This window comes from Haliotis asinina, chromosome 1 (assembly GCF_037392515.1).
Source record: "Haliotis asinina isolate JCU_RB_2024 chromosome 1, JCU_Hal_asi_v2, whole genome shotgun sequence".
NCBI lineage: Eukaryota > Metazoa > Mollusca > Gastropoda > Lepetellida > Haliotidae > Haliotis > Haliotis asinina.
In genome coordinates this window covers 84,675,470-84,695,728 of record NC_090280.1, presented here as the reverse complement: position 1 = coordinate 84,695,728, position 20,259 = coordinate 84,675,470, and the positions used below count along the sequence as shown (strand labels likewise).

The following is a 20,259-nucleotide window of genomic DNA, read 5'->3' as shown; positions in this document are numbered from 1 at the left end:
CAACCGGGATCAACTTGTTAGACAATGGGCTTAAACATGGTAGACATTCGCAATCAACTTGGATCGTAATCAGTATTATAGTGTTGAAAATTCTTCAAACTTGCTCAAACTGTTTCTGTTTGTTTGCTTTTTGATGTTGTTTAAAGCAGTTCCCAGTAATATTCCGGCAACATGGCGGCGGTTTTTAAATCATCGAATCTGGTCCAAACAATTCGGTGATCAACAGCATGGGCATCGATCAGCCAGCCTGACCACCCTAATCCGTTGTCGCTTCTAACAACCGTGGGATGTTGAAGATCAATTCTACCAGGGATCTTCACGTGGTTCTGTCCACATACACATGTTAAGGTCAATATCAGTGTGTTTAGGCGTTGGAAGAGGTCAGCTTCTGGTCAGCATGTGCGTGGTTGTGTGAACGAGTACAGTTTGACGCCGCACTCGCCGAATTTTCAAGTTAAATGCTGGCAGTCCGTAAATAATCGAATATGGACCAGACAATCCAGTGATCAACATCATTATCACCGTTCTACGCAATTGGGATACGCTGATATCGGCCAACCAAGTCAGCGAGCCTGGCCACCCGATCCTGTTAAAGTCGCAACTCACGACAAGCATGAGCTATCAAAGATCAGTTATAAACCGGATGTTCACGGGTAGATCAGCGCGTGTATCATATGGTATCATAGACTGACGTTACAGTTTTTAAATATGACAGAAAAGTACATAACTGGCCCAAATCGGGTCTTGCCATACGTTTCCGAAATATTTTAGTAGAACAACTTACTAGACTTGGCAAATGTTTATGACGGATGTCATCGGTTGGGCAAGATACCCGAACCTTTCTGGAAAACATCAGGTATCATCACTATTTTATAGCGATTCATAAACATATACTCTGTCATAGTATCTCATGTTGACGATCACTGGATTGTCTGGTCCAGACGCGATTGTTTACAAACAACATCATACAGCTGTGATGCTGCTGCAACTTAAGCATGTTAATCATACAGTCACAATTGTACAATCGGCTCAGCTTTTAACAGATATTTCTTATGGATGTCGAATAAAATCATCTCACCAAATGTCCGTGACATTCCTTCGCCATAGGGAGGAAAGTAATGTTACTTTCTTCCTGTACACGTCCTGTAGAGCATCTATCTATCCTCGCTCCACTGGTGCAACTTCACATACGCTGCCAGCACTGTGACGTGCTCGTCTAAGTGTTTGTCATCCGGAGACATAACGATTGATTTACTAACATCCCCTTCCTCACACTGATGACAGACAATAGACTTCATATACAATCATACAGGACAGGTCAACCGAATCATCACCATGCCAACAAAACATTCGCGTAATGAAATGTTCGATTTTAAGGTTCTTAAATCAATAGAAATCATTGTAAGTAATTATAATTTATTTTTGAATGATTTCTGCTAACTGTGTTCAGATAATTATATTTCAAATTGAAATTGAAAAGCTTGTTCTGTTTCTATGCATTAACATGGCGCCTGTGCATCGCTAAGTGAAGAGGGTTGCTTCAGGTGTTTGCCACATTGCAAACTTTACGCTTCATAGAAGTGTATACTGAGCCATACTAAAGACGAAAGGTCCAATGTTTGAAAAAAAATCCATTAACTCCATTTTTTCGGCATAAACGCAGTTGATATACAACAGAATGTTCAGGCATGAAACATAGTTACTTCACCGTTACCAAACATTTTCCAACCACAAACTTAAAAAACATTCAAAACGCACATGCATCTCGTGATTCGCTGAGATTGCATGTTCTGTGAACCAGAAGGCATACATTGGGCTAGTTCTTATGCAACGGCTTCGACGTGAGTGAGTTAATATACTGAGTCAAAAAGGAAATTTCACATTCTTCATTCAGGACACTATAAAGGAACAGGAGATGGTAAGATGGTTAAATTGTTATTATTTCATTGCTGAAATCTGTGTGATGTACTCTATACACCGACAGTGCCACAATCAGTTCCATCAGGGTACACCACCACCACGCATTCACCACTGCCAAACATCGACTGTCTGAGTGAGTGAGTGAGTTGAGTTTTACGCCGCACTCAGCAATATTCCAGCTATATGGCGGCGGTCTGTAGATAATCGAGTCTGGACCAGACAATCAAGTGATCAACAACAAGAGCATCGATCTGCACAATTGGGAACCGATGACATGTGTCAACCAAGTTAGCGTGCCTGACCACCCGATCCCGTAAGTCGCCTCTTACGACAAGCAGAGTCACCTTTTAAGGCAAGCATGGGTTGCTGAAGGCCTATTCTACCCCGGGACCTTCACGGGTCTCGAGTGTCTGATGCTTGTGAACACGTAGTTGGGGATTCTGCGCCATTGCTCTTGCAAGGCAGCGCCAAGTTCCTGCAAATTCTGAGGTTGGATCCTAAGACCACGAAGCCTTCCCCAAGTGCATGCCAAACGTGCTCTCGATGACCTGTCCATGACGTTGATTCCAGCGTTTTGAAGGAAATTTCGTGTCAACATCGCGGTATGTGGTCGAGCATTATCGTGCTGGAACTGTAAGCCTGGGCCCCGTTTCACAAAACTCTCGTAAGCCTAAGGTGCCTGCCGTCCGCGAATCTGAGGGTAAACCTGGATTCATCACTAAAGACGACTCGATTCCAGTCTCTCTGGGTCCACCGGAGGTGGCGTTGGGCCCACAGCAGACGTTGACGTTGGTGAAATATTGGCTCACGAGACGTCGAGAATGGAGATTGGCAGCCCGCAACCGATTTTGAATGGTCTGTGAGGACAGTCGACCTCTAAACATCTCAGCCCTGGTCCGTGTAGCCGGCAGAAATCTGTCACATACGTGACGTAGGACGACTTGACGGTCCTCTGCTCGTGATGTCACACGTGGATGACTCGTCCTTGGACGATCAGAAGTGGTGCCAGTTTGTTGTAGACCACCTCATAAGTCATACACAGTACAACGGCTGCATCCCATTGATCTTGCGACGTCAATAACTGATCTTCCTGCTTGCAACATGCCAACGGTACGTTCACGCTGCACATTTGACAATAGTGACATTTAAAGTACCATAAGAACTGTGGTTTAAAAGTGCTTTTTCAATTCTTGAGGCCAATGCAAACACGTGCAAATGAAGAAAACTTCGATGCGAAGGTCACGTGATCAACTGCACGTGCACTAGCGTCATTTGCACAACGAATGGATGGGTTTGAGAGGGTTTTGCTGACGTTTTTCTAAAGCCGAAAGATAGGGATCCCATTTTGGATATATTGTGAAGTTTCTTTTTTGACTCAGTATATTTAATGTCACATCGGCAATATCTCAGCCATATCGTGACTCGGACTCGACATGAATGGCAGGGAGTGTTTATTTAGTGACGAATCCCGTTTGCAACTTTCAAAAGTCGACATCAGAGGCAGATGGGGGATAAGCGGTACGCTGGCACATGTGTTGTTGAGAGTGAGTGAGTGTGTATGGTTTTACGCCGCTTTTATCAATAGTTCGGCAAGAAATGGGCTTCACGCATTATACCTGTGTGGGAACTCAAACCCGTGTTTTCGTGTAATGAGCGAACACTTTAACCACTTGACTACCCGACCCTTCCACTGTGTTTTGTAACTTCAGTTCGAACAGTTCGTTCGAAGAATTCTCCGGTAGCTGTTTTCGGTCAAGTAACTTTCAGATAACTTTTGAAATGTTTTGGGTTTTCTGTTGCAACTTCCGCGTTATCTACTCGTAATTTCTTTGATATGTTTTACGTTTTACTTGATTTATGACATCGTTGTACAAGGCCTTCGTTTCGACCCGTTTCAGTTTGGTATATGAGATATAATCATAATACAGATTATTGACAAGAGCCAAACCTTACATTGATTTAATAAACTGAACAATCTTTGTTATTTTGAATGACCAAAACTGCCATTGTTTGACTAGAGGGGAGAACGGTACGAAAAAGAAGAATATCGCGGTTCTGTTTATACCGTGGTATACTGTTTCGACCCTAGTTACAAGTTACCTGTTGCCATGCTATGACGTCATGAACTTGATGACGTCACAATGCTTTGACATCATGCACTGAAAATCTAATGGCAGTGCTGTGTTCAGAGATGTACATTTTTCATTGAAAACTAATCAAGAATGATTTTGGATGATAAATAGAATCTCCCCCTCATGCCTCCTGATATCAATTATATCAGCACTCGTTGATAAAGGTAAAAATATCCTCGGCAAGCCTTGGGTATTTGTTACTTTATCAGCTCATGTTGATATATTTGATATCAGTAGACACTTGGGTGAGATTCTCTATGTATCCGCTAGTTGTGCTGATGAAAATCTAAACTGGTGATGTGACTGAATGACGTGTACGCACGCCATACAATATCTATAGTAATTTACTTATGGTAATGAATACAGGAACATATGAATGCACCTTTATTTGTTCCTTTATTCTTTTCCAGGTTTCTTCACAAGGTATGTATCGCACTGTGGGTGAAATTCTGGGTTATTCCCAGAATTTCACTCACAGTGCGATATTTTCATATGTTCCCTATACGTCACCTCACACCATAAATGCCGTTGTATTTGTAACCCGTATCACTCTCACGCCGTGTCTTAATGTGTTTACTCTCAAACCATAACCTGTAATAATATCTAGTCAGTCAAACCGACATTACAATAAGCAGTGGCGGTCTGTGGTGAATCCTGCTCACAAGTCTTTAGCCGAATTCAGCACGAAATTTCTAAGAAAATTAGTAAATGTTTTGCTTAAATATTTCGATCCTTTGTGACTGTTTTTTCCGGAATTGTCACACTTTATAGAATGATAAATACTGACGGAATGAATTAATATCCTTTTTTAAGAATATTCCGTTTATCTACCAAAGTTGGTCATATATTGGTTAAATTATCTGATTTATGCCAGTGTCCTCACGAGACAAATGTAGCCTTTCTGGCTATTGTGTGAATGATGTAAGACGTATATCAAATGAACCAGATATGTCCTATAAACAGTAAACTCGCATTCTCTTGACTTGTCTTTAAAAGACAAACCCGCACACACCGATCGCCTTTAGTCTATATTACAGTTTTACACGTGTTTTGTTCCTACGTGACTCCCTCCCACAATAAACAGACCTGTATGCGTACAGCTGCTCGATGACAGTGTATAGCTTTATACTTGTCTATATAGCTCTGTCTATATTTAGCAAAACACATTCTGACAAAAAACATAACTGCCAAAACAAAAGCATGAGTGGGTGGGTATTTACGCTTCTCTTAGTAATTCAGTCCGTATCCTACCCTGAGCCCTAATGCACACATCTAAAAATATATACATTTCTGTCAGTATTTATCTGTATTAGTAAGGACATGACAAGACACGAAACACATAAATAGGCTGGTTGATTGTATGGTTGATAAACACCACATTCAGCAATATTCCTGCTATTTGGTGGTCAGGGCCAGACAATCCAAAGAAAACGATCTAAACGAAGATGGGAGACGTGAAACCTGCTAAAGCACAAAGGCAATCGAAACAGAAAATTTGGAGGGGAAAACGGAGAAATCCTCTTTACTCCAGCAAGATCACAAAAGGAAATTTGTTTAATATTTTGCACCTACTTGTGGAATCGAATCCTGACCAGAAGCTTGATGAGCATGAGCTCTACCCACACGACCACCTTACCCAGGGGCGGATACAAGTTGGGGGAAAGGGGCTTTGTACATTCTCGAGAAAGTGGGGTTGTATACTTTATTTTCAGGAGAATTCCAATGGTCATTCAATAACCTTTCAGGACAAAGGTGAGAGTACGCACCCCTGCACCCCAAACCCCGCACCCCAACATCCTGCATCCGTCTAAGACCTCACGAGCCTTTAACAGCCCCGAACAACCAACCGGATTAACTAGGACTTTCCCTGTCATCAGATAGTTTTAAACGCGGGTAATTCAAAACAGCTCACCGTGCCTGGCGCCGTCTGTGGTCTGTGGTTGTCCGTGTAACGCTGGATTTTACTCAAGTGGTCCACGTACCCTGAACGAGCGCTGCACGAGGACCCGGGACGCGTGCCCGTGGGGACCCAGGCAGCTCGGCACGACGGCCGGGGTCTGTACGACAGCAGTGGATCGTGTATATGACTGGTATCAAAACACCTTGCATGACGGTCCATATGTTGGTGGTTGGGGTCAGGGTGGAAATCTATCTTCAATTTAGTCCGGGGATCTTTTGGAATGAAATATCCCGTGATATGTCTCCCCTGCCTTGGAGTAACAGGGAGGGACCGCGTTGTCCCGGCACTACACGCCCTCCTCTTCGGCACCCCCTTCCCGGCGGACAAGGGCCGCGCGCTGCCTGGTCTCTTAAACTTGGCGGCGTCCTGCTTCATCTCTTCTGTCTTGTTGAGGCTCCTGGCCCTGGCGCTTTGAGCCCGCCGCTGATTAGGTGGTGGGGGTTGGGGCTGGGGGTGACCACCCCACTCAGGATACCTCCGTGCAGCCTCCTCCTCTGATATTCGTATATTGTCCTCGGATTCCGGGAGGGAAACATTGTCGGAATTCAGTTGCTGACCAGGCCTGTATCCTGAAGCCAGCCAGGTAACACCTTGGTTCAACATGCCTCGGGTACTGCTTGACCCACTTGGTCACTCCTTGGACAGACTGTAAGCTGGAATCTTATCAGCGTAGTCGGCCGTGAAATAACTTCGTCATGCACGCCTGCAATGCATAATAGATCCGGCTATCCGGCAAGATTGCCGAGCGTTTAAAAAGCGTTTGAATGTGTTCGTCGTCACACCTTCCCGATGGAATCAATATTATTGCGCGAGTCCATGGAGAATTTCGCAGGCTGTTTGTGTGAGTCGGCTCCTCCCGCGTCCAGAATCTCGTTTATAACCTGCAGCCAAGTCAATCGCATGGAACACAACAGGATAATGAAGTCAGCTTCAATCAAGCACAAAAATTCGATCACATTTGATAGAGCACGGCGCTATTGTTCAAACGTCAACAGCTCGTATAGGCGTCCCTTGTTGCATAATGACACACTATCAGAACAGAACAATCAAACCACGCCTTTTCACTTACGTGGTCAAGAAACCCGATTCATGCTGTGGGGATCACAAATATAATATTAAAACCTCCATAAACCGCCACTATTATCCTTCGGAAACATCACAGAAGTGCACACAGCCATTCGGATGAAGTCGGATTTTGTAGATGACCATCGAAATCGTTCGATGTACTTTTAACTCCGCGGATATGTCACATGAATTGATCGGGTGTACGTATCCTAAATGATCGATGTAATGGCGTTAATTCGTGTCGCTTGACAGCCAGTGAACTCCCAATCCAAAGTAAATCGACTTGATCTGCTCCGACAACACGGCACATCCACGGCAGCGCGTATTTGCGACAACACCGGTATTTACACTTCAATGCTGATACACGCCTTAACATGACAGGTGCTCGATCGTATTGCCATAAATCACCCGATATAGGCTACACATTCATTGTCCGGAATAATATTACAAATATAAGCTCCATGAATTAATGCCTGTGGCAAATTCGAATACTGTTTCAATGGAGAACGGGTACATCTCGATGCAAGTCTGATCTGAAGGTTGAACGTGAAACTGTTACTGTGTCCTCCAAATATGTTTATCCGTAAATACCCTGTGTCACGCAATATCCATGAGAGGGTGCGGGAGAGAGAGGGTACCAACCCATGCCTTTATATCATAACGTGAACTTCAACCCTTCCGTTATAACAGGGTATAGATGTGAACGAATCTTCCATAGAGCCACAGGGCGCTCCTCGAGTGTCCGACACGATGGTCTGTTTTAACTCATGGAAAACCACATACCTCTGCTCATTATTACAACAGGTACATCTTCTTGACACTTATGATAACGAAGCCTTGTGTTTGTCGACTTGAGTGTGGTACGCCTTTTCTGCTCGAAGTGTGCCTACATGAATTAGGACTTGAAGCACCCACCCCGAGGTGACTGGTCGCGTAGCGATAACACCCCGATATGAATACAAAGTGGGGATTACCATACCCGCTCAATATGAAGCTCAGCTGATTGCTGCTCCCATCTATCTGAGCCGTTCTGTAATCCTTCTTTCGACGCTTCATTTACTTGTAATACACTGGACAATGAAACATGGCCCTCCCAACCAAATGGAGGGTGATAATGATGCTTTCAAATTGTGGGAATACTAAGTCTTTTAAAACACACACGCGCGCGTATAAAGTGAATGTCTGTCGTTGTTGTTTGTAATGTAATGCTACCGTCAGTAGAATTCCAGTTATATGACATGGTCTTCAAATAACTGATTGACTCCGGGTCTGACAATCCAGTGATTGACATCACGAGCATCAAACAAAGCAACTGTCAGCAACCAGTTATTCGCCTTTAATACGCACAGATCTACACAATGTCTGTCTGTCTGTCTGTCTCTCTCTCTCTGTATGTATGTATGCATGTGTATGTGTGTGTGTGTGTTCGTGTGTGCCTGCTTGCTTGCGTGCTTGTATCTCTGTCTGTCTGTCTGTCTGTCTGTCTGTCTATGTTTATGTGTCTACACGATGATGAGTGTGTATTTATGTGTATGTGTGCTTTCTATGTTCGTGTATGTATGTACCTGCGTGCATGCATCGGTTTAGTCATTTTAGTTAACATGATCGAAATTATAAGGAGTATTGTACAGAACGGCGCCCCTGTCAAACATTGCCTTGACGTTCCCAGTGCTCTTTTAGGTCCCAGACTCTCATGCATTGGCTATCCCATCAGAACAAGACGTCTGCATTAAAACATGACAGCCCGGCATTAAAACCGACAATACGTCTCCATACTGAGACGGAAAGCACTAGTTAAGCCTACATGCACGCCAGTATAATTGCTTGTGAATAAGGTACACGTGTCTCTACAGTGAGAAGTCAGCTTTGCCTAGGTGTGGAACAACATCAGGTTTGATCCTCTGTAATGCTCCTCCCTCGTGTGAAGATTACATGCTGTAATACCCCAGGACAGCCATTCTACAGCCCATGTACATGCACAAAGGGCAGTTAATCTAATGGGTTTCCGTGTTGTGAATCACGACTTCGATCTTAATGGCGCATGACTGGTCCTATTCACAAGTGGAACAGCTCGCTCTCTGACAGCCACTGTGAGCCATGTAACGACTTGTACACTATATACCCTGCTCATTGTACTTCATGTAACTATTCTATAGTGCTCACACTTAAATGGAGGCGGACTCTCGCGGCCTGAGTTTGAACAATGGCCTCCGTTGTGCCGTGGGTATAGGTGACGTATGGTTACGTTCAAGACATTGTTAACTTGAAACCATTTACCAGCATGGCGGTCACACCGAAGACATCTTTAATATGGTTTTTGCATGGAGTATTGCCGTAAGTTAAAAGCAAGGGTATTTGAAACGTTTCTCATATACACTCATTGAAAGATAACGAGTGAGTGAGTAGGGTTTTACGCCGCCTTTGCAATATTCCGGCAATATCATGGAGGGAGATTCACACATTGTAACCATGTGGGGAATCGAACCTGGATATTTGGCGTGACGAGCGAACGCTTGAACTACTAGGCTACCCTACTCCCCTCGGTGATAACAAATGAGTTATAATGGTTATTGTCTGTTTGTTTGCTTGTTATTAACGACACATGCAGCAATATTCCAGCTATGTGGCGGTCTGAGAATAATCGAGCTTGAGCTAGACAATCCAGTGATCAACATGATGACCATCAATCTGCGCAGTTGAGATACGATGACTTGTCAACAAAATCAGCGAGGCTGACAACCCAGCCCCATTGGCCGTCTTTTACGACAACCATGGGTTGCTAAGAACAGTTCTAGCCCGGAACCTAATGAGTGAACGTTACTGTCTTATTCAACAGCTGTATTTCGAAAGAAAATGAGTGAAGATATTTGGATAATGTTTTAACATCACAACACGTCAGCTTAAGGTGGGATAAAGATCCGTAGTAAGTCAGGTCTTGGAGCTTCATTACTTCAATGATCCCGCGGAAAATACTCAGTGGATTCGAACTCCCGATCTGCGGATCCGCTTATGCAGAGAAGAACGTAACGGTTTTAGAGTGAGTGAGATTTTAGCAATATTTCAGCTATATCACGACACCAGAAGTGGTCGTATTGTACCCAAGTGGGGAATAGAGCACGTGTCATCGACGTAACGAGCTAACGCTTGGTTGACTGTGCGTCGTCGTACCACAACGGCGTGGAATGATGTTCATGATATCAACCGGTCTAGAATCCACAACATGCATTCTGGTGTCACCATGCTGGAATATTGCCGAGAGCACCAAATAACCAAACACACATACACGCGCTCATACAAGCGTTTATCCTTTCTCTCAATATTGATCACTGGATTGACTGCTCCGGGTTTTTTACAGGCGGGTATAGCTGAGTGTAACACAACATAGTGTAAAACAACAAACACCACACGGTCTAAACCCGGATCTGTTTTCCGTGTACATACTGTTATGTAAGGAAAACCCTGGAGCCACGTCTTATTGGTCTATTCCCCTGAATTCAAGAGGGATCCTAGAGAGCAGGTTTAACAGGTGATTAACTCAAGTCTAGAGTCATAGGATGGTTGGTTTCTTGTTAAACTCCAAACTCGGTAATATTCCAGCTATATAGCCGTCCCGCGGTCTGTAAATAATTGAGTTTGGACAAGACAATCCAGTGATCAACAGCATGAGCATCACCCTACACAGTCGGGATACGATGACATGTGTCAACCAAATCAGCCGATTAGTCGCCTGTTATGGCAATCATGGGTTGTGAGAGGCCCATTCTAACCCGGATCCCCACAATGATCGTCTCAGCCTTAGGAATTAAGAATTAGCTACCTCCTTTTGAATTTAATTTAGTATTCTTTAAGAAACGTATTTTGAAATAACAATTATATTTCTTGGATTCAACGTCAGTCAACACCTCATCAACAGTGTGTCACGATACCCGAAGGAGTGGCCTCGCGTGGTAGCTAAAGCGTGATTTCCCTGGAGTCTAGGCCGGGATCACAGGGCTACCGACTGGCATGGCGTGACGATTATCTACAAATTCGAGATGAAAGACTTTCCAAATGCCAATAAACCGCTGCTCAAATGAGAGGCAATCCCCAATAGCCCATTAGATCTTTGTTGGTATGATACTAAATTGTGGCCTCACGGAGACAGTAGCCGGTGTCAAGCAGAACATTGGCACCTTCCACCCCTCACCCACACATGCAGTCTGTCGCCGTATATGGTAACAAGCCTGACCACCCGATCCCGTTAGCCGCCTCTTACGACAAGCATAGTCGCCTTTTATTACAAGCACGGGTTGCTGAAGGCCTGGACATTCAGGGGTCTCCTCTCACTAAAATGTGCTTTACAGCTGAAATATGTAACCATCCACATGAACAATTTAATGTCCTTACGACTGTATCTCAATTTTAAAACTGTGACCACCGTTCTCAATATACCACCGTTTCTCCAACAGATAAGAGTACACATGTCTAACATTCATTGTCGGACTTTGAACATATGTGATTTGATTCTGTTGTGTGAACGTGTATATTGAGTATACAGGCTCCGGAATGACCCTTCGCTGAACCATGTCATGGTGACAACTGGCTGATTTATGACCAGCGGGGTAGAGTTAATGAATACTGAATCCACCTGTGTCTAGAATGATTGTGCAAGTCTACATTGTCTCAGACTAAAACTACATTCAATGAACGCCATTTGTATATTCTGCTTTATTATGCGTATCTAGATCAGTACAGACAGATGGTTTCGAATTCTAACCAAGAAGGTGGCGGTTGGATAACCTAGTAGTTAGAGCGTTCGCACCTAACGTCGAAGACGGTTCGATTCCTCACATGGGTACAGTGTGGCAAGCCCATTTCTGGTATCCCCGTAGTGATATTGATGAGATATTGATAAAGCGGAGAAAAATTAAACTCACTCACTTTGAGCTGAAAACCTTTGGAGTATTTTCCACCTCTCTCCACAGGCATTATCAGGCCCTTCAGTGGCCATGACGACTATCCTCAGCTTTGGAAGTGGCAGTAAAATCCCCACTACCACGTTAGGCTGAATTACAGACACAGTCAGAGAGAGAGAGAGAAAGAGAGAGAGAGAGAGAGGGAGAGAGAGAGAGAGAGAGAGAGAGAGAGAGAGAGAGAGAGATGGAATTACACTCCCTTTAGTCCCGTTCTTCGAGGTATAACTTTGATACTACGATTTCATTTGGTAAAATAACATGTGGGTATTCTTGGACAATGTTCATGATGGCGGCAGGGCATATTATTCAAACTTAACTCTCTTTACTATAACATACAACTGAAACACGATCACACCAGGAAGTTCTGTTAAACTTTAAACAATTTGATTTTTGTAACGATTCCAAAGTCGTAAAAGGTTTTAGTGCTCGTCCGCCAGTGACGGTGTTTGTTTATGACTGCAGCACTAAAAGCTACAAGTCGACAACGATTGTTGCTCTCAGAACCATGCTCACGACTCCAAGTGTCATTGCCTGAGATATATAACTCATATTTATAAGATCTATTAAACATTTATAACCACAATCGAACACCAATCTATCAACAATTTGATCTGGGTTGTATCGTCACAACTTAGGGATCATCTCATGATTGCGCTAAACTATTTCCGTTCGGTTGAGAGTTAAAGTTTTATACGGTTTAGTAAACTTTAGCTAAACAGTGAAGATCCGGGTTAGAATTGATCTTCAACAACCGAAGCATGACGTAGGAGGTAACCAACGGGATCGGGTGGCCAGACTCGTTGACACATGTGATCGTGTCCTAAATACGTATATCGATGCTCAAGTTGTTGATCACTGGATTGTCTGGTTCAGACTCGATTATTTACAGCTGGAATATCGCTGAGTGCGTCGTTACACGTCAAAACATTGAATACAGAACGCTTTCTTTTCCTGTTTACTGGGTTCGTTCCTATGGCGCAACTTGGTGCGATAACCAGTTCAGAAGTTTTTCACTTTTAACTGGATGCATACATATTAATCAGTATGATTTGATAAGTCTAAGCACTTGTATACTGCAACGCTACGATCCTTCTAAACCTTGCAAACACGTCGTACAGCGAGCTCTGACAAAACCTGAAAATCATGGAAATCTCAAAACGAGGCTCTGTCGCTAGAATTGTTTGGCGGTCTGGTACCGAACTGACATTACATCAACCTCACTGTGCGTTACGGAACTAGAACTACGCTGAATAGTGCAAGAAACACATGGGTTTGGCCAGTGAGCCAGATGCATTGTGAATCATTTTACGACCTCATCAAATAGAGGCAGTCCGTGATTCCATAGTTAAGGTATGCTACCTGAACCTCGACATAAAGTATAGAAAGACGGTGTTATTAAAGTTTAAAATTGAAATTCTTTTGTAAATACCATTTTCTTATGAAACAAGGAATTGCAAATCTGTTTAACCAGAGTTTTTCGTGGTGTCTATTTTCACTTTCGCACGAGAAAATTCTGATCTGGTCAAAAGTAGGTCATGCCTGAATAGGTTAATGACACTTATGTTTAGGTATGAACAACAAACAAGAAGTAAACTGTAGTTCAGTGACCTGCAATAGAAAGTCTACGTTGGGTAAGGAGTGAGTGAGTGAGTTGGGTTTTACACCGCTTATGACAACATTCCTGCAATATCACGGCGGGGAAAAACCAGAAATGGGCTTCAGACATTGCACCCATGTGGGGAATCGAACCCTGACTTTCGGCGTGATGAGCGAATACTTTAACCACCGCCCCTTTGGGTAAGGAACACGAGGCCCCGGCAACGTTAAAGTGCGACATCTGTATCTTTTCCTACAACACGTACACATTGTTTATGACTTGTAACTCACAATCAAAACCCAAACTATTTACTTACTTATACATCAGAATAGATTACCCACCCTCTCTGTGTTACTGATGATAGGGTCCCCGAACAAGCATCAGCCTAATAACAGCAGTGGTCAGACAGATATATGGACGGGTAATTTGTATATCAACATTGTCAGTAACTACTGAAATTTTGCAAGTAAGCTGTTATGTTACATCACGTGATAAAATATTGGTCCCCCACTTGTCCGCTAGTTTAAGTGATTTCTACTCTATGTGGAGCACCTGTCGAGGAATGACGAGGCTCTCGTAAAATTCCAGAGTACGGGTGTCTTGTTGGACGTCCCGGCGTAGCAACGTGCCCATGGACGGAGTTGTCAAGACAGTGTGCCAAGTGACACTGTCGTGAGAGAACCTTTTGCATGTCTTATCAGCGTACCCGTGAAGAGACCTTTGTTAGAACTGATCTTCAGTAACCCACGCTTATGATAAGAGGCGACTAACGGGATTTGACAGTCGGACACGCTGACTTGGTTGACACATATCATCACGTAGATCAATGCTCATGCTGTTGATCACTGGATTGTCTGTTCCAGAGGCGATGCGTCTGGGATATTGTTTAGTTCGGTGTAAAACTAAGCTCACTCGCTCACTAAATCACTTTTATCAGTGTAGCATGTGCGAATCAAACAAGCATCATAGAAAAATGTAACATTTGTGGCTGATGTCTGTTCAAGAAAGGTATCGCGATAAGCCAACGACAGCAAAGGGAGCGAAACCTCAGTTTACATTACTGCGAGTATAAGGTGAACCTCAGGGAGTAGTTAAATGTCAAATCTGGAAGCAAAGACTTTGAATGGCATTTAGAGTGAGTGAGTGAGTGAGTGAGTGAGTGAGTTTAGTTTTACGCCGCACTCAACAATATTCCAGCTATATGGCGGCGGTCTGTAAATAATCGAGTCTGAACCAGACAATCCAGTGATCAACATCATGAGCATCGATCTGCGCAATTGGGAACCGATGACATGTGTCAACCAAGTCAGCGAGCCTGACCACTCGATCCCGTTAGTCGCCTCTTACGACAAGCATAGTCGCCTTTTATGGCAAGCATGGGTTGCTGAAGGCCTATTCTACCCCGGGACCTTCACGGGTCTGGCATTTAGAAGTGAAACACTCAAAGACATGAATTTTATGGATGTCAATTTCTTTGTTGCGATGGACACAACGTTTTAGAGTACATTCTTATTCCTTCATCTGGTGAATTATGGCATGGTAACAATATACTCCATCACGATGAAGAAGTTGACTACCATAAAATTATTGTCTTGACATCTAGAGGTAAAATAGCAAAAATGACTCATTATGTAATGCTGATAACGCCGACTGAAGTTAACAAGAGCGTTAGTGTTCAAGATTCTGACATACAGTCCCCAGGAAATCACATATCGATAACTGAGTACAATCTCACTTCAGTTGATTTCAATGTTGATAAAGAAACATTGGGCCTCCACAAATGGCAATGCTCGAAGATGCCATTGTATTGGTATGCGAGATGATGGCATGTCATTGAGACCTATTGCAAGAGATGTTGTTTGTCGTGCAACGACTTTCAAGCACATGGCAGAAAACGTCAGTAAACTAATGACGTTACGGACGGTCAGCCTTTAATGCGACAACAAGTGACTTCACCTTGGGAGGATACACCAGATTTGTTCAATTTATGAGCAGTATAAACGGTTTACCGCAACTTGATATTTACTTAATGATGGGTACACCTATTGCATTTATTGGTCGCTTTTTATCGTGACACAAGGTCAAAGGTTCAAACTAATCATATAACAAGGTGAAGAAAGATATGAATATATATATATGGAGGTTAAGATCACATGTGTTGCGGTACTTTGTTTCATGTGTATATGTTTCGGAATCTCCTGTTAAGTATATACGTTTCTAATGTTTCAATTTTACTGCATGCATAAAACAACCGTTAACCATCCCAAACATTTATGATATGGTGACTTGTTCAGTCCATACATATCAGTTCAGTGTATAATCATTAACTAAAAAGTGTAACGAGTTATATATCGCGTTCAACACGGAAACCTAGCTCAGACACTGTATGCTGAACCCGAGCGGACCTGCCCTGTTACGTCCCATATTGCCGAGGGACAGGCACCGTCTTTCATGTCGGGCATCCTCGCTCTACTAATCGTCCTTATAATCTCAGTGTATAAATTGACCGAAATTTTCACTTAGGCAATTATCAAGAGCCCTGAAACATTCAGTTACATTACTGCTTATACTCAAATTCTGTCCACGTATTAATCTATGATTATTCTATTGTAATGTCTCTGAAATCCTTCAGAATACGTTTTCGTGAATTTGTAAATAGTCAGTTTTCAGACACTTTCCGAATGGCTTAAACATTTATTTATTTCTACATTGTGTAAATCAATTACATGTTACACAAACATGCCTCTTCTACAGAGGTCAAAGATTCTAATTACATAGTTACAAAGATGATTTGAAATAAGAACGGGGGTGTGAGTGAACCTCCTTGTCCAAGCCCTTATTGCAGAATTTCAATAATGCCACCTGTTCATCACAACAGAAGTCTTATAAATACATATATCAAGCGTTATCATAAACACGTACTGTCAGCGGAGTAGAAAGTAGAAAGAATGTTGTCACTTTCACTCAATAATTCGTGTGAATAAGTCGCTGATCAATGATCTCAAAGGAGACAGACTTAATCCTGGCTGATAATAAAGGTTCCTGGAATCAACAGCACGGTTGTTTTCTTGGCTGCCTCGCACAAAAGACACAATAGCCCTAGCTGTACTGTACTTTACGTGTATACATGACTTACATGTTCGTGTGTTACAGGGTCAGAGAAACACGGCACGATAAACTGAATATTCGCAAGGTAAAAGGCTCAATGCTCAGTGCTCAGAACACAAGCCTCTGCTGTTTCAATCAAGTATCTTTCGCCCGAGAGGAAAATTGTTTGACGGGTATTACTTTCCGATAGTAACTTTTGCCCCGGTATTATGAGCAGCGTGTTCAGATCAACGGTTTAGACAAGCTCGAGGCGGGAAGTGGAGTTCAGCAGGGGTGCCTGTTGTAACCCTCGCTATTCTGTTTGTTTGTATTCATCGCTACGGTCACTCTGTCTAGCAATTACCAGGAAAATGATACGATATAATTACAAAATAAGCTTGTCTCATCCAGTATTTAAATAGTCACAATGCACGCTATCGACGGAGGTGGAGATAATATTTCATTGTAAAAATGTGTTTCAACATTAACTTGATGAAAACAAACCTAGAATCGGTTAGATTGAACACATGCTATCCAAGGAGTTGGAGATAATATTTAATTATAAAAATGTGTTCCAATATAAATGCAAATTTAAACGAACCTAATTTTGGTTCAAAGGAACATGCGCTATAGTATTCTGATTCAGTAATGTCCTGTTTGAAATTGAAATTACCTCCCATTTTGTTGCTTGCTTCGTGGTTCCGTTCGGCACGACTTTGAAATACGACATCAGTTACATCACTGCTTGTCATCTGATTGAAAGGGGGAGAGGGTGGATGGGTGGGGTGGCGGCGGGAGACTAAGTGGTGCAGGCCTTATTGTTTACGGCTTCGGTGGAACCCATGAAGACGCTAAAGAACTAACGTGGAGAGCTGACATACCTACATACCCTGAGCGAAACCACGATCACAGGTTCCTAAGGCGCACAAGGGACAAGAGCTAAACATCGGAGTTATGCGTCTTTGACAATAACTACGCCCTACTTATGACCATGAGTCAACGCTCATATGTACTGCTTTGCGTCTTAAATTTCAAGAACTTAATAAATAACTTTCACGTTACTTCACGTTACCAGCACTTGTGGTTATATTACCTATCACTGAAATTGCTGGTAAGTGTAATAGGTTTTACGCGAATGTTTAGCAATATTTAGAGACAGGGAATCCTGGGCCGGAAATGCGTTGGGAACAGAACTCGGGCCTGCTGACTAACGTGCGAACGCTTTACCCACAGGACCCCGAATTTGATAATTAACAACCTAACCTCAACCCCGAACCATTGACCTGATGAAATTCCATGTACATATTCTTCTTCTAACAACTGGAGCGGTGGGGTAGCCCAATGATTAAATCGCCCGCACGCCAAGACCAAGGTTCGATTCCCACAAGCACATTTCTGGCGTTCCCCGCCATAATATTGCAGAAATATTGCTAAAAGCGGAGTAAAACGGTACTCACTCACTCACATCTCTACTAATACAACCCAATACAGATGCCTATAAAATATACCAACGTGACTGAGAACATAAATACCCACACCCCAGAATTAAAACATACATTCGAAACCGTATTAGAAATATAAACGAAACTAAATTAAATATTTGTTTTCGGTGTTTGCAGGTACCAACACGGAATTCACTAATCCCTTAAACACTTTTAAACATAATGCAGGTGAGCGCAGTTGACTAACGATAGTAAATCTATATAGTGTACGATGCAATGATGACTGCCTGTATTAAAGCTATGTAGTGATCGGAGCTAGTCACAGAACGTCTCTGAGCTGATCATCGCATTAGTCTCCTGTTAACTATCATAATCTGCCGTTGAAAGTAAACAGTCCACACTCATGAGCTTTAAATAAACTATTTCCCAGTGTGCCCCTGTGAGAGTCTCGTGTGTATTGCTTTACAAATCCGAGCTTTTCGAACCTGTGTAGTTAGGAGAGTCCTTCTAGTTTCTCAACCTGTGTATTAAGTGCTCTCGGATAGCCCATATGTTGAAGCATTCGCCCGTCACGTCAAAGACCCGGGTTCGATTCTCCACATAGCTGCAATGTTTGAAGCCCATTTCTTGTCATTTGTGATATTGGAATCTCGTCTGCAAATGTCGAGAAATTCGGATTTTTGTTTGACAATGAATTTTTTTTTCGATCTGTCACTAAAATGTGTCACTATTTAATTTGAGACTTTAACAATTACTGCACTACAAAAACACATAGTTGTATATCTAGCATATTCAGTGAACAAGTTGTATTTTTTTTAGTTTGAAGAAAAACTAATATGCAGCAGACTTTTTTGTTAAAAGTATCAAATTCTTGGCCCCATGGCGGGAGTTGATAAGTTGACGCCACGCGAGGCCCTATCAGTACTTGAGTTCGAGTCCACAGGGGATAAATGCAAAGAAAATCCATTGTTCTGTACACATATTCCACACAGACCAGAAACAATAGGGAGAAATCGCACCATCAGACTGTCAGATACACACTGAAATGCATAGCAAAAGCATAAGTTTGGTCACGAAAGGTAATTCATTTGAACCCTACGCACATTGTTCTCGCGCTTTTAAAGGTAGACTTCCAGCCATTGAAACCGCCATCGAATACGCCTGTATACTCCAATTAACGAATTACCTATTGAGATTATTCTCAAAATTCTCGAGCACCTTCGTCAAACGATTCTGTGGCATTGACTGGTTCGTTTCACTTGATCGACTTGTTTTCTAAGTGTGCCCAACACAATAGAACAGTTTGATCAGGTTGATGGCGTACGGTGCATTGTAGTACCGCGGAATTATTTTGTGCTAGACGGCCCTGAATTAATTGCTACGCCTGATACATGACACACTGGCATGTAAACTGTGGCAGCGGGTGCAGTATTTGACAATAAAAAATTAATATAGGTAAAGAACTCCCTGCTGTGAACATGTAGGTACATTGAAGGTGAATGCTTTTGATCTCGAATTACGACTCGGCAAACACATATAGCCTTTACAGAAACTGATGGAAACGGGTCAGAGTGAAGTCGTCATATAAAAAAATCCCAATAAAAAAGTACACCTCCAAAGTTGAAGGTGGCTAGAATTGATGCAAACAAGATATAGTTATTCGATGGTGATGCAATTAATTCAGCATACTACAGTGTAGTTGTATTTTCATGCATGTTTCGCACATTGACGTTTTCATAAAAGTTTGGTAGGGTACAACCAAATTTGACCGTGGATAGAAACGAAGCAGGAACGAAATCGAAATTAATGACGATGTAATTTTTTTACGTGTCATAGTTGTGTTTTGGTGTCTGTCACAGTGTAATACGTTTTGATAAGCGACATTTTAAGTACTTATAGGGTTCACCTGAAGTTTATGTTGTGATGTTTTATTGTCTGTCGCCGCAGTCAGCAATTTTCTAGGTATTAATATATTTTCTCTAAATAATCGACAAAAGAGAGGACCATACAGTGATTTACATTCGTTCATATACACAGACGGGATCCCATGAAAATCAACCAAGTCTGTGAGCGTGATCAAGTCTCTGATTGTCTCTTAAGA

General features: G+C 42.6%; 1 protein-coding gene across 1 annotated transcript in view; it reads right to left on the bottom strand.

Moving 5' to 3' along the window:
* LOC137283650 (uncharacterized) overlaps nucleotides 1-7,809 on the bottom strand; it is a 41,660-nt gene extending 33,851 nt beyond the window's left edge. Inside the window, exon 1 of the mRNA XM_067815262.1 lies at nucleotides 5,965-7,809. Within this exon, the coding sequence (XP_067671363.1) occupies nucleotides 5,965-6,615 (651 nt within the window). The 5' untranslated portion in view covers nucleotides 6,616-7,809. The remainder of the gene's footprint in view (nucleotides 1-5,964) is intronic.
* Nucleotides 7,810-20,259: the final 12,450 nt, after the last annotated feature.